The 14,349-nt window shown below is 41.3% G+C and overlaps 1 protein-coding gene across 1 annotated transcript; it reads left to right on the forward strand.

The window, feature by feature from the left end:
- The first annotated feature begins 1,128 nt into the window (after positions 1–1,128).
- Positions 1,129–4,176, forward strand: LOC148913605 (uncharacterized). The gene is made up of 8 exons (XM_089026048.1): positions 1,129–1,164; positions 1,436–1,471; positions 1,709–1,744; positions 1,843–1,965; positions 2,060–2,188; positions 2,591–2,629; positions 3,333–3,396; positions 3,679–4,176. The coding sequence occupies exons 4-8, from the start codon at positions 1,912–1,914 to the stop codon at positions 3,954–3,956; spliced, it is 564 nt and encodes a 187-aa protein (XP_088882174.1). The 5' UTR covers positions 1,129–1,164; positions 1,436–1,471; positions 1,709–1,744; positions 1,843–1,911; the 3' UTR covers positions 3,957–4,176.
- The last annotated feature ends 10,173 nt before the right edge of the window (positions 4,177–14,349 follow it).

Below are 14,349 nucleotides of genomic sequence, written 5' to 3' on the forward strand. Positions count from 1 at the left end.
CCTCATTTCTTCTTGCAAAGTTTTTGAGGATGTAATGATCCGTTCATCAAAGCCGTGTGCAGTTTTTTGTCCTGTCAGAATTCTGCCCGACAAGTGAATGGTACTTCGTAAATGTTCTTTGAGGACGTTCTCAAGGGTAGTTAGTGACTCTTTGATACTTTTTATAAGTTCTAAGTTCTGTTTGATAGAGTGTGAGTCATGTGGTTTGAGAAGTACGTGGTTGAAAAACAGCTAGTAGCACAATACTTAGAACATCTTCATCATCTGGAGCAAAGAAAAAAAAAAAGAGGGCAGAGACCAGAGAACTTACAAGGAAGGAAGAAATGTTAAGAAATGTTTCAACGACTTTAATTGGAAGGTTTATACAGGGATGGAGGTCTGAAAAAATTAAAGGTGTCAGTACTCGACGTGTTTATAGAAAACAAGCGATTAAAATCTCCAGGGAAGCAAAAAAAAAAAAAAAAAAAAAAAACCCGAAAAAGTGGATGCTGTGACAATGGATATTGCTTGGTCCTTTTTGCCAACTCAACAGCCTACTAAACAATAGATTTTACGAGACTGACGACAGTGATGATGATGACCAAGATGAGGATGATGATATAGTGGTTGAAGAGATTGGAAGCGATGACGATGATCTTTCATCATTATCCTCTTCAGACACTGAAGATGAATTGCATCAAGAAGAAGAACAAATTGCTAGTCTGTTGAACACCACAAGATCAGGAAGAGTTTGCAGAACTTGGAGGGAGAGAGCAAGTGTTGCTGACTAAACTTTTTTTGGCATAAGAACTAACTAAAACTATTAACTATTTTTACTATACTTTTCCATCATAACATTTTCAAACCGATGTATTTTATAAAGAATAAGTGCCTCGCAAGCAACACCACATATCAATCTAACTGCTATGTATGCTTATAGTTTGCAACGTTCCAGATTTATGTACAAAAATTAAAGCTATTTATAGGAGGGGGAGGGCTGTAATTTTTTGGGCTGTCTTGTCAGAGGGGGCCAAAATTTTTAGGCTCAAATTCTATGTGGAGCCAAAATTTTTGATCCCTAGTTTCAAATAATTTACCGGCCCTCCCCCCCCCCCCCCCCCCAATAATTAATGACCGCTCCCTAAAGATACTGTAACTTTATATGATGGTGATGAACCAGAAAAGGTAGGAAACAGTTCTCAAATATAATATTTTACTCACATTCAGTTGCAGAAATAAAATTGTATGATACAAAATGAGATGCAAAAACTAAAAAATTATTGAATAGTATAGCACAACTTTCTGCAATGGAGTTTATATATATATATATATATATATATATATATATATATATATATATATATATATATATACAATCAGAATCAGAAACATATATAAAATTTCTTCATTTTTTCTTCATTCTTTATTTGATTTTAAAATTACCACTGCTATGTAGGAAAAAAGCAAGACTCAAGATAAGAAAAAGGAAACTGTAAGTTTATTTTGTTAGGTGTTAAAATAAAGGTGTCATCAAAAGAAAGAAAGAGAAAGAAATAGGAAAAGAAAAGGAAGAAAGAAAAAGAAGAAGAAAATAATAAAAAACTTATAATGTCGTATGCAAGTTTATCATGTCTTCCTTTCTCTATTTCTCTCTCTCTATCTATTAATTCCTTCCTTCTTTCTTTGCTTTGTTTGCTTCACTGAAATTTTAATTCTTATTGTTCTATAGAAAAAAAACAAGGTTCACGCTGGCGAAGATAAAACTGTAAGTCCATTATAAATAATGCTCCCCAAAATTTTATATATGATAAATTAATTTCTTCAATCATTGTTATTTCTTTTGTTGCATGTTTCCATTAACAGATTCGGGCTTCGAGGGCTTTACGCGTAGAGCAGCAGACTCAGTCGGGGAAACTGATCCTCGTGAAAGTGATGACCATCATTGGTACCATAAAAAGAAGTTTTGGGGAATGCGCAAAATATCAGGTACGTTTTTTCGTTACTTTGCTTCGGTTAATTAGGTAACGATACAGTCACTTATTTTGTCCCTAACTCGCTCGTTTATTTATTTAATACACAGGAAGTCTACGACTGGCTGGGAATGAATCCGTCGTTGCCCCTGTATTTTGTATTACAAAATTTGGAGGGGTTAGTCATGAATCCCCATGACGAAATTACCACTGGGGGTCTGCTCAGGCAGATAGAATATGTAAGCAAAAGTTGTCTCGATACCACTATTACTGCATCATTATCATCTATTGAGTCTGCCATCGCATGTTTTTCTAAATGACGTAATCACAAATTCGCACAATTGCACAAGCTGATCCTAATGATTCTGACTTGAACAACGCAAATCATGAAAACGTAAATCATCCTTTGAAGGATGTATTAGCATAGAAATGTAAAATTGATCTCAGAACAATTTTTTTTGTAGGGATCAGCACCCCCCCCCCCCCTCTCGAGGCCAAATGGCGTTAAAATTCATACGTAAACGAAAGCATGAAAATTATACGAATCATTCAACAATGTATTCATGCAAATTGATTTTCAAAAGAAAGCTAAAAGTTGACAAATAACTCTTCTTAAAACAAACATACGACATTATTTACAGAATGGAAGAGAACTAAAGGACAAGTTCGGGAAGGAATCGGTAAGTAAATAACAACTTACGTGGTGGAGGTGAACAAAAACAATTGCTAATTACTTTATTAGTGTTAATACCTTTGCGGCCTGAAGGGGAGAGTGTCCCGATCACCACTAGGAACCTTGGGCTACTAGAAGTGAGACGGGCATATGGCGTGGATGGCCTCGAAGTGTTAATACTTTTGCGGCCTGAAGGGGAGAGTGTCCCGATCACCACTAGAAACCTTGGGCTACTAGAAGTGAGACGGGCATTTGGCGTGGATGGCCTCGAAGTGTTAATACTTTTGCGGCCTGAAGGGGAGAGTGTCCGGATCACCACTAGGAACCTTGGGCTACTAGAAGTGAGACGGTCATTTGGCGTGGATGGCCTCGAAGTGTTAATACTTTTGCGGCCTGAAGGGGAGAGTGTCCCGATCACCACTAGGAACCTTGGGCTACTAGAAGTGAGACGGGCATTTGGCGTGGATGGCCTCGAAGTGTTATTACCTTTGCGGCCTGAAGGGGAGAGTGTCCCGATCACCACTAGGAACCTTGGGCTACTAGAAGTGAGACGGGCATTTGGCGTGGATGGCCTCGAAGTGTTAATACCGTTGCGGCCTGAAGGGGAGAGTGTCCCGATCTCCACTAGGACCTCTATAAAAATAGCCTTTGTTTCTTATCCAATTTGTTTCTTGCTTACCAATGATACTACCCGCCCACTTTCTTTTTAGGTATTCTTCAACGGCACAATTCCCCACACTAGTACTGGCGAGGATTCGACTCTCGTCGATGAAGGTACTTAATTGATTCTTTCCTTGTACTATTAGTTCTTTAGAAAGCACATCAATAAATAGAAAAAATACTGATGCGAAAGGAAGCAACGTGAGAAGTTGCGAGTGGATTTTGCTATTCATCTTGTGTACGTGTGGTTTTATTTGTTTGTTTGTTGATGTTGTTGTTTTGGTTTGCTTGTTTGTTTGTTTTGTTTGTTTGTTTTTTTTTTGGAGGGTAAAATCCCTTTTTCGAATTTTATGTAAAATGTTTTTGTTTTAAGGACCCGAATTTCTTTGTTCATAGGAATACACGGAAAAGAAAGGGAGCAGCAAGAGAAACAAGGGCAGAATGGGCAAGAGAAACAAGGGCAGAATGGGCAAGAGCAAGAACAGCATGGGCAAGAGCAAGAACAGCATGGGCAAGAGCAAGAACAGCATGGGCAAGTGCAAGAAGAGCATGGGCAAGAGCAAGAGCAGCATGGGGAAGAACAAAGGCAGAATGGGCAAGAGCAAGGGCAGCAGGGGGAAGAACAAAGGCAGAATGGGCAAGAGCAAGAGCAGCATGGGGAAGAACAAAGGTAGAACGAGAAAGAGCAATTAAAGAGGGAAAAAAGAAAGAGAAGAAGAATGCGCGCTAAGGAGGACAAGAAGCAAAAGCATAGTTAAGGGTGCTTTTTATTACTATAAAAAGCTTTTATTTATAAACTATAGCTTAAATACACGTGGTAACGATATTTTCACATGTTATTTTCGCATGTGAAAATTTCGGTTTTTCGAAAAGGAGAAATATAGGTATTTTATGGATGATTCAATCATATGATATGATATAAGTCATATGAAATGATAAGAGTATTAATTTCACCGAGAAAAAAAAAAAACTGGTCGGCGCTCGTTGACTGATTTTCATTTATTCCTTCATTCATATTGTTTTTAATGTTGCTGTTAATAACTTGCAGTGTACTTTATACAAGCTTTCATATTTTGAATGAGTTTTTGAACTCTTGGAGTATATGGCCGCTGCATAGTTTTAAATTTCATTAAAAGAAAGAAGAACGAATGAGATTTTTGTATTTAATGCAAGAAAGATTTCCACCATACCTTTGTTTTATTAATAAGTGGAAATGTGGGAAACTTATTACAAAATAAATTTGCTAAGCAATTGTTAAATCGACCCTCTGTTTAGTACTGGCTCAACGTTATTTTTAGATAAGAAATGGAGAAAGTGAACTCAGTACCCTTATCCTTAAGTTGGACAAGGTAGTAGGACATGTTTAACGAATCGAAGTGTCTTTTCTACGGTCGGTCCTCCTATTGAAGAATGGCGTCGGCAAATAATCCAAACTAAAGTGCATGGAGCGCAGCGAAAAAAAGATATTAAGAATGTGCGGCAAAAGTTTGAAATAACGGTTTCAAGCGCGCGCTTGAAAATCCCTTTCATTTCCTTTCCATAAAAAATCCCTTTCATTTCCTTTCCACAAAAAATCCCTTTCAATTATACTTTATGCAACAAAAAATCCCTCAAACACTTAATACGCAACAAAAAATCCCTCAAATACTTAATACGCATCAAAAAATCCCTTTCATTTCCTTTCCACAAAAAAATCCCTTCATTTACTTTACATAACACAATCTCTTTCATTTACTTTACATAAAATTACTGAATGTGTGAAACTGAAATGCAATTCGATATCCGACATCGTTATTATTAAATGTCAGACCCCGAGAATTAGTGTCAGACCACGAGAATGGAATACCAGACTTGGATAATAAAGTTCAGACCCCGAGAATGGAAAACCGGATATGGATAATAAAGTTCAGACCACGCGAACGGAATACCCGATATCGATAATAGAGTCAGACCTCGATAATGCAATACCCGACATCGATAATTGAATAACCGATATCGATAATAGCCCGGATGAATTTTGAACGGTTTCGTACGCCATAAAACAGAGTCAAGTACGGAAACGCTCATAGGCTATTCAAACCGTTTGACCTTTGGAATGAAAACGTCTGCATTATAACAGCGAACGAAGGAACACGGACACAAGATAAGTCAAACAAGTATAACGTTAATTTAATTCAAATAATCGAAAGGAAAAAAAACTATAAAAATCCAACCACATTCGGTGTCCTAGTGCCCTTGGCCAGTTCATACTTTAAGGATGGTGGGTACAGTTGTCAGCGCGCACTTTTACTGCGCACATTACGTAATCCACAGGAACTCCAATGTTTTTTCAAAAATAACAACAACAACAAAACGAAATAAATGCGTGATCATTGTTGTCATCATTTTTTTAAAAAAAATTGCAATTTTTTTATGGGTGTCTGTATGGGATAGTTTAATAGTACTGTGAAAATGAAAGTGAAAGTTGTGAAAAGGAGAAAACGACGACTAGATGGTAGATTTGTCAGAAATAGAGTACCGGTGAAGCGACAAAAACTAGACGAAAAAGATCAAGCGGCGGAGAAACTTCAAAACAAACACAAAATATTAATTAAAGGAAGGCGAATTATTGAGCTAGATTACCTGATAGAGCAGTTAAAAAGTGGGTGTAGTGAATGTAAAGAGACACTCAAACTTCATGAATAGCGCAGCGCGGTTATACTAAAAATAGATGTCACGAGATCGGACCCCCCGCATGACTCAGACAAACAGAACACAAAGGTCATAGTAAATGTAAAGCGGTTTTCATTACGCTCGCTAGTTTCTTTATATTTTCTCGTCGTTTTTTTTTTTTTGACAAAATGGTCAGTACGAAACATTGCTGCTGGGGAAGATGTAATAGTGATTCAAGATACCCCGATAGACTTCCACTTCTGTTACAAGGAGTTGCATTTGTGTTTGATAGTAATATGAATGACTGTGCTTTAAAAGACATTCGTTGTCTTTTATGTAAAAGCACTGCCTTTTCATGACTTCCTGTGATAGAACAGACTCTTGGATCACACTTTGAATAGTGTGATCATGAAAAACCTTTAGACTCTTAATCTCTAGCAAACCATCTTCTTCCACAAGACCATCAGGAGAACATGCTAGCCAGGGGTATTTGGGATTAACCCACAATCCAGATGCCACAACTTGATGCTTTGTTTGAGCTTGGTATTTCAATATAGCATCGGCTTCATTTTCTAAGCCTCTTGCCATCCAAACAGACTGGTAGTTTTCACTCTCCATATTCCATTTGTAAGATGATATAAACTTCGCACTTCGACTGGCTGCACTTTTGGATCCATCAAGTACAAGTTTTCCAATCTTAACAGCTTCAAGGCATTTGGAGGCGGTTAGTCGAAGCCATCTCTCAGAGTGCCATTTTTCACTTTGGCTCTGTTGCTCTGTGTCAGAAAGTTGGGTGAGTGATGAGGGAGTTAAGTTCTTAACAAGGATTTCTACCTTCTCTCTTAACAAAGGCAAGCAAATATCGTCTACTGAGTAATCATTATATGAAACCTTCAGTTGTGTCGTCCACATAGAAATTTTCCCGGTCTTAGCATTTTCATATTGTAGCCGAGAGACAAAGTTATTGGTCATTGACGATGTTACCTGTCTGTATTGAGGCGGTCGTGGATCGAAATCTATAACTTGAACTTGTGTTTTCTTTTTTTTGGAGGGATATTTGGCATCTGAGAGTCTTTTGGGATTTTTCTTTCTCTTTTTTCCTTTGTTCCATGAACACTCCTGGCTAGTACATGGTGTAGTTACGATATGTCCGTGTTCTTTGACGTGGTCTAATAACAACAGCAAAACCGCAACTACGTGGCTGCATCGGCCAAGTTCTGACGCTTTGCATGGCTCACACGATAGTAGTATAGGGAATGGGGGTTCCAGCGCAATCTCAACACGGGCAAGACCCGTGTCAAAAATCCACCTACGGACAATCCCCACTCCAAGTGTGGTTGGGGGCAACAGCGCAAATATGTTAGTCTATATATGGAGTGCGAAGAATGTAAGAAGTTCGTTAACGACTTTTGCATAATTTGTCTAAGACCTAAAGTTATCATACCTAAGCCAGAACCCTTTTGGTGTTGTGGTAAGAAAATGCAAATAGAAGACGACACGTCAGCACAGTGTTACGAGTGCGGTAAAAATATTCGTAATGCCGTGCCTTGTGCTACCAGGGAACAATATTATTCCAACGGAGGTCGTAAGAAGACGCCATACAAAAGAATAAAATACTTTAGGGACTGGATGAGTCATATCCAAGGTTATCGACCGGTATATTTAGACAACGAAGTAAAGAAGAAAATCATAGACCATTTAGAAGAGCCAACCCCACAAAGTCTACTGAAGACATTGAAAAAATTAAAACTAGGGAAATATTACAAAGCTATTCCCTATCTTTTGTCTGAAATTACCGGTAAGTCTATTCCCGAGGTTTCTGATATGACAAAAGCTGAGTGGATGTTTTGTCGGTTGAATAAGGATATTCCTTATTATCCTGACGTAATTTACGAAATATTTTACAAAATAGACCCCAACCACCCCCTGTTAGGATGGATTCCAAGAAGATAGTGGACGATTACGTCATATGTTTTCAGCCAATCAAAACCTTCACAATTTTCCTTCACATTTGTGAAAACGTTTCACATTTGTGAAATAGATTTGTGAAACTAATCTGCATATTTTCTAGACTGACGTTCGATATGTAAATAGAATCCCGTCACGCTCTTTTCGAAGCAGATGTTTACTGAGCAAGCTTTCTTTGAAGCTCTTCTTTTGCCTCCTGGTAGATCTTTTTGCGAGATTCCTCGGAAAGATCTTTTACGACTGTTTTTTTATTCCTTATGTCCGTCTTTAGTTTCTCGTATTTGTCTTCTTCGGTTAAGATAAGCGAGAATTCGACGTCGTCTATCTTTCTGTCACGCAGAGCCTTTGAGACAAGATCGGTAATTGTATTTACTTTAGCCCTTGACAGAGCTATTGTCGTGTCATGCTTGGATATTTTGCTTGACAACTGTTTCATAATACCCGTAGCAACAGCTGAAATAATACCACAGGCTGCCCCAACGCCAGCCAAAGGAACTCCAACGATTATCCCCGGCCCAGTAAGCGAAGTAGCAACGCCAGAGCCCGTTAACACAACAGATATGGATCCTGAAGTTATCGCAATCTTATGTAGCGTACTCCGGGCTCTGACGTATTTCTTCCTAACTTTTTCATAGTGTTTTGTTTGCCCTTCCAAGTAAGCCAGGATTAAGTTCGCTTTATTCAGACGAAAGTTTTCGGCGTTTAGTTCGTTAGGTGTAGTATAGGGAACATCTGGGTACAACTTAGGTGCTGATGGTATAACATCCATTATATATACTAATGTACGACGCTTTTGGGAATGATATACAGGAGCAGCCACATCACGACAACCGGGATTACTGGAATTGGAGAGCATTTAGGAAGATGTTTCCGCATGCAGACCCTAGTAAGTTCGAAAGAAGGCCCGATGGTATTTACTATAACGGCTCTAGGATGTACAGCAATGCGGAATTGGAGCCAAAGCATCCTAAAATTTTACAACCAAAACCCGAGCATAAAGAAAGGCAACCCAGTTTTCCAGAGAATCTATTGCCGGCAACCCAGAATTACCCATTTTACGACAACAAAGGTGGAGCGGATGACTTTGCTAAGATGGTTACCTCCTTAGAAATCCCCGTGGGTCCTACGACTTTCAAGACAAAAGTCAGAGACATCTTTAGAGAAACTGCCATGAAACATAACTCAGGGAAAGAATCCAGAGAATGGTTATCAGGTCCCAACATGCGGTATTGGCCGCAGCAGTTAAACTTTGCTGTCTGGGCTGCTACTAAAGGATGTGGTATAGCCTCGGATATGTTCCATATTCCTTTCCTAAGATTCCACGTTGCTTTTACTATTCGTAGGATATTGTTTGAGTTAGGAGCGCCGCTTCCTAGTGACACTATCTTTAACCCGAAGGATAACAAATATGACAAAGTCGCATGGGAGCGATTAAGGAATGAGTTTAAACTTACCAACCCTGATTTTCGTAATAAAGAGGGTACCGCCCATGGTTTAGGAGAGACTTACACCTATGCTTCGTATGTTGGTGTCAGCATAGAAACGCCGGGCATGGGGTATCCTAGCTCTTACGAATTCTCGGACTTAGGAGGCAGCGGAACGAAGGGAAATTTAATTTACTACATAGAAAGCAAAGAAAAGTATCCTTGGGCGCCTTTCTTTGCCGCAAAGGGCATTGGACTGAAAAACCTAGCAAGGATTAATCGAAGCATCGAAGCCTTTGTTTACTGCATTCTAGGGGCCCAGGTTAGCACTCGCAGCCCCATCGTAGATGCCTCCGGTGCGTCACAGGAAACGCAACAAGTATTCCTTGTCCTCTTCGAAAGCGCTGTTATCGAGAATGAGATCTCTAAGTCGGTGCAGAGATATCAACTTGCAGTGCAGCAGTCTAAAGTGCGACTGGATTACGCTTTGTCGCCTGGTTGTTGGTTAATGCCAAGTAATTTGGTTATTAACGCCAATTCCGTCGTGGGTTATAACAACAAACTTCAGCGAGCAACCAAGGATATGAAGTTTGGGGTAAATGACGTGAACTCTGACACTCTTAGAAGCATCCCCCATTTCGTGGAGAAGCCTAAGAAGGAGCACGTAGAAAAGCCCGCACCAAAGAACGTAAAGAAGAAGGTCCTGCCTACGATACCCGAGGAATATGACCATAACTTATTAAAAGCCAGCTTAGCCGCCGCGGGCGTTGGTCTGAGTTATTATATATGGCGATGAACAACCCCTACGTAACTGGAGTAGATTGTGTTTATACGACTTACACAGGCGAGAAAAAATACACCCAGGCATCTTGGGTTGATGTCACGGGCATGTCCGTGAATTTGAATTATTCAGGTAAGAAATTGATCCTTTGTAGTATTTGCATTGGTGCGACCAGCCATGCCAACGTAGGATTTCGTTTCTGCGATGACAATGGCATACTACAACCCATGCGCGTAAAAGATAATAACAGGGAGCCTGCGCATTTCTCCGTAGAGCCCAACCCAGGTAGCCTTGAAAATCATTCCGTTTGGACTCTTCATTTGGTTGCCGACTGCCATGGGAAGGTAAAGCTGCAAATGCGCGTAGACGATACGGGAAAGGTTACGGTAAATAGCATAGAGGATCAAAGAGATTACGTTTATAATCACAAAGCTATTAGCACCCTTACGGTGCTTAGTCTATAGATATATATGAACAACCCACATGTAAAGGAAGATTCGGTTTTCTATTACTTAGAGGAGAAGGAGTACTTTGGTGATAGATGGTATGATACCAACCTGCAGGTAAAGGTTGGAGGTCTTGGTATAATCATATGCACTATTAGCATTAACACGTGGAATAACGCTAACGTTGGGCTTAGAATTCTTGATGAAAATGACCGTCCACTACAGCCCTACAGGAAAAAAGATAATAAGAGGCATTTGACTCATTTTACTTTCGAGCCTGCATACGCAAGCCCGGAGAACCTAACATCGGTAACTTTTCACATAATAGCCAACTGTCAACACGCGAGGCTTCAAGTTCGCCCAAGCGATCGTGCTGCTGTCAACCTACCGGGTATTGTTGGGATAAATACCGCCTATTCGACAGCTTCTTCTCCGGTGGACGCTGCCTGGAATCATAAGACCATTAGTACTATGACTTTCATACCTTTAGTTTCGCATTATCAAGGCGGCGCGAATACTATCTTTACTTATCCCCAGTCGAGAACACCTCGGACGCACGACGACGATAAGCCCCCAGTAACGTACCCAGATAAGATTAACCCTTCATCTTCTTCAAGAGTACCACTCCAATAGCGACAACCAAGATCCAAATGTTATTCCCCACGAACTTCAACAGTTCGCCGCCGGCCCTAAGTGCCAAGGAAACAACCGAACCCAGCAGCCCGGGCAAGCCGGCTGCCATCTTTTTTCCCAAGTCCGTTAGTCCATTGCCTAATTTCTTTACGCCCGCGCCCGTAGCCTTAAGCGCGGATAGGATAACTCCTACTACGCTTGAAATAGCGACCGCGAATGCCAGCGGAATACCATACTTCAAAAGGGCTCTTTTTACCTTTTCCTTGGTGGTAAGCCCCAATTCTCTTTCCAGGTTTTCCTTTTGAGCCCGCAATTCCGCAAGGCGTATTTCGAGGGCCTCCACTTCCCTTTGAGCTGCTTCCCTTTCTTCCTCGGTACGAGTTTGGTCCTCGATTACTTCTTGCTGCCGCTCTATTTGCCCCTCCAGGTCTTCGATGGCCTGATCTCTTTGCCGGATTTGCTCCTCTTTAGTGTTGATTTCGGCAACCAACTGCCGCCGTTCCTCCAAAGAGTCGGTTATGGTGATTCGTAAGTTCTTAGCTTCCTCATTACTAGTATCCAGGTCTTGCAGGGCAAGCCGGAAGGCCCTTTGAGCGCCGTCTTTTTCGCGAAGAGAAATGTTTCTTTGTTCTCTAAGTTCTAATATGCGTTGATCCTTGTCGTCGAGTTCTCTTTTTTGAGTATCGAGGAGTAGTTGATTTTGTCTCATGTATTCTGCCTCCCTTTCCTCCATTGTTTCCTTTAGTCTTTCGACTTCCCTTATCGCTTCAACGCCTTTTTGTTGCTGCTGCATTATGGTTGCAAACTTTTCGAAGGCTTTGCCGGCGTTTTCGCTGTTTTCTCTTAGTCTTTCCACTAGATTAGGTTTTCCTAATGCGTCTTTGATTTCTTTTGGGAGATTACTGGTGAGCCTGTCGGAGTCTCTCCTTTGGTAGAGATTATACCACTTATCCCTTCCTTGATGCTGGATTTGAATTTGCCCCTTATCTCCGGTTTGGAAATTAAGGCGGGTCAAGTCCACATTTGGAAATTTCTCCCTTACGTCGTCTAAAAGCCCCCTTAGCATTTTGGTTCTTAGGTCCGTGGAATCCAAGTTTTGCAATTCCAAGTACTCCGGAATAGATCTCCCTGGGTTCCTTGATTGCCACTTACCCTTTAAAGAGTGTAGAGCATTGCGGGCCCTGCTACCATATTTGCGTCTTAGCTTATCAAAGAGACCTCGGGAGTCTACGTTGTCATCGGGAAGCAAAGACTCGTATTCTTCGTCGTTAATGTCGACTTGACCTTCTTCGGTAAGGGGATCAAAATCACCTTCTACTTCCATTATATATGATAAGCTCAAAGTTAAACCCCAACGTATTACCGAAGAAGGTTGGCGGACTGAAAGCAGAACGCACCTTTCACCGGGTCACATTCACGCCATCCAGCGCAAAACCAGGAGAAACGCTGTACGTAGGCGTGCCCCGCCTAACGGATAACCTAGTCTTAGTTCCTGGCACCTTGGCTTTAAGGTTCGACCTAGCGGTGCAGTCAAGCCCCACAGATGAAAGGATTATCGTTAACAACGTGGGTCGCAACATTGTTTCTAAGATGCGCGTAAAGTTCGCCGGGGAATCCTTGCTGGACTTAAATAGGTACGATCTGTATACCACGTACAAAGACTTATGGTTGACAGCATTTGACCGCGCGCAAAGGATAGAACAAGGAATTGGTAGTGTCATTCTACGTAAGGTCCGCACACCTACGAAAACGCAACCTACTGACGGCAGCGGAGAAACCGCAGTGGCAGACGCAAAGCGAATAAAGACCGCCTATGGTAGCAAGTATGTCATACCACTGGACTTTGAAGTGATTACGAATCATGGTGTGTATTACCCAAGACAGTTATCCGAGCTACAGTTTGAAGTAACTTTAGCAGATGCTAATAACATCATTGGTGGGCTAAGCACTGCACTTACCACAACAACTCCATACTCTATCACTAATCTAGAATTACAGTACGAAACGGTGTACAGTGAAGATCTGGCACGTAGCGCTGGCATGGAATATAGCGTCGGAAAGGCATTCCTTTACGACCACGTAGTGATGTACAAAACGTTCAGCTTCCTGGATAAGACGGATGAGGTTATCAACCAAAGCATTAACCTCCCCCGAAGAAGTCTCACGGGGTTGATGTTGGTGTTTGCTAAGCCCTACGAGGCCGGTAAGCGTGACTCCGAAGACTTTCACAACCCCAACATTATTAACGTAGGGATCAACATAAACGGCGTTCCAAACAAGGTCTACTCCCAGGGGATAAAGCCCGCAGACGTGTACAGAGAGGCCATGCGTAAGTTTGGCGACCAAATTAGCCCTGAGGAATTCTTTAAGGATAAGTACGCGCTGTGGATCGATATGCGCACGACGAACGACGAAGACCTGCATGGTCAGGGCTTGCGGCTGGTCAACACTCAAGACGGTATAACGTTGGAGATCAAGCGCACCAAGAACGCCAGTGCGGGCGACGGCGATAAGATAAACGCGTATGTCTTCGTCGTGTCTGATGCGCAGCTAAGTGTGGAAACGAACCAGCTTAAAAGTGTTACCTATTAAGGTTAAAATGTTTCTTAGATATACAATGCTGCAAATATTCGAAAACAACGGTACGAAACTGCAATGCATAGTGCAAGGCGATAAACTTTATTTCAAAGCGAAGGAGGTGGCTTTGGCGTTGGGCTATGAGCGCCCTAGAGATGCAATTAGAGCACACGTATCTGAGAAATACCAGAAAAGATGGGTCGATCTACAGGGGGCTGCGAATCACCGCCCCCTCGCTAACGCACAACCAAATGCCGTGTCTATATCCGAACCTGGTTTGTACGAACTGATATTTAGCTCCAAACTACCCAAAGCTGTGGAGTTTCGTGATTGGGTCTTTGAGGAAGTCCTACCCACGCTGCGTAAGACGGGTAAATATGCAATAGACAAGCGCTTCGACGGTCCAAACAAGTTGGTATTCAAAATAGAAAATGAGTTCGACTTACATAAAAAGGTAGTGGACTACATCCGCAGGTTTTACCCCCAAATGCTCATAGCCCCTGGTCTAGGCGAACTGCAGGATTCAAAGAGTGTCTTAGAATGTTAACGATTAGGTTAAGTAATTGTTAAGCAGTTGAAGATATGT

Source organism: Actinia tenebrosa, unplaced genomic scaffold (genome assembly GCF_029948245.1).
Source record: "Actinia tenebrosa isolate PJP-AT-01 unplaced genomic scaffold, QUT_ActTen_1.0 PGA_scaffold0__85_contigs__length_37466705, whole genome shotgun sequence".
Lineage (NCBI taxonomy): Eukaryota > Metazoa > Cnidaria > Anthozoa > Actiniaria > Actiniidae > Actinia > Actinia tenebrosa.

Coding starts and splice junctions, on each gene's coding strand:
- LOC148913605 (XM_089026048.1), top strand. CDS start 1,912: ATGACCATCATTGGTACCATAAAAAGAAGTTTTGGGGAATGCGCAAAA. Junction 1,966..2,059: donor GGGAATGCGCAAAATATCAG/GTACGTTTTTTC, acceptor TTTAATACACAG/GAAGTCTACGACTGGCTGGG. Junction 3,397..3,678: donor TTCGACTCTCGTCGATGAAG/GTACTTAATTGA, acceptor CTTTGTTCATAG/GAATACACGGAAAAGAAAGG.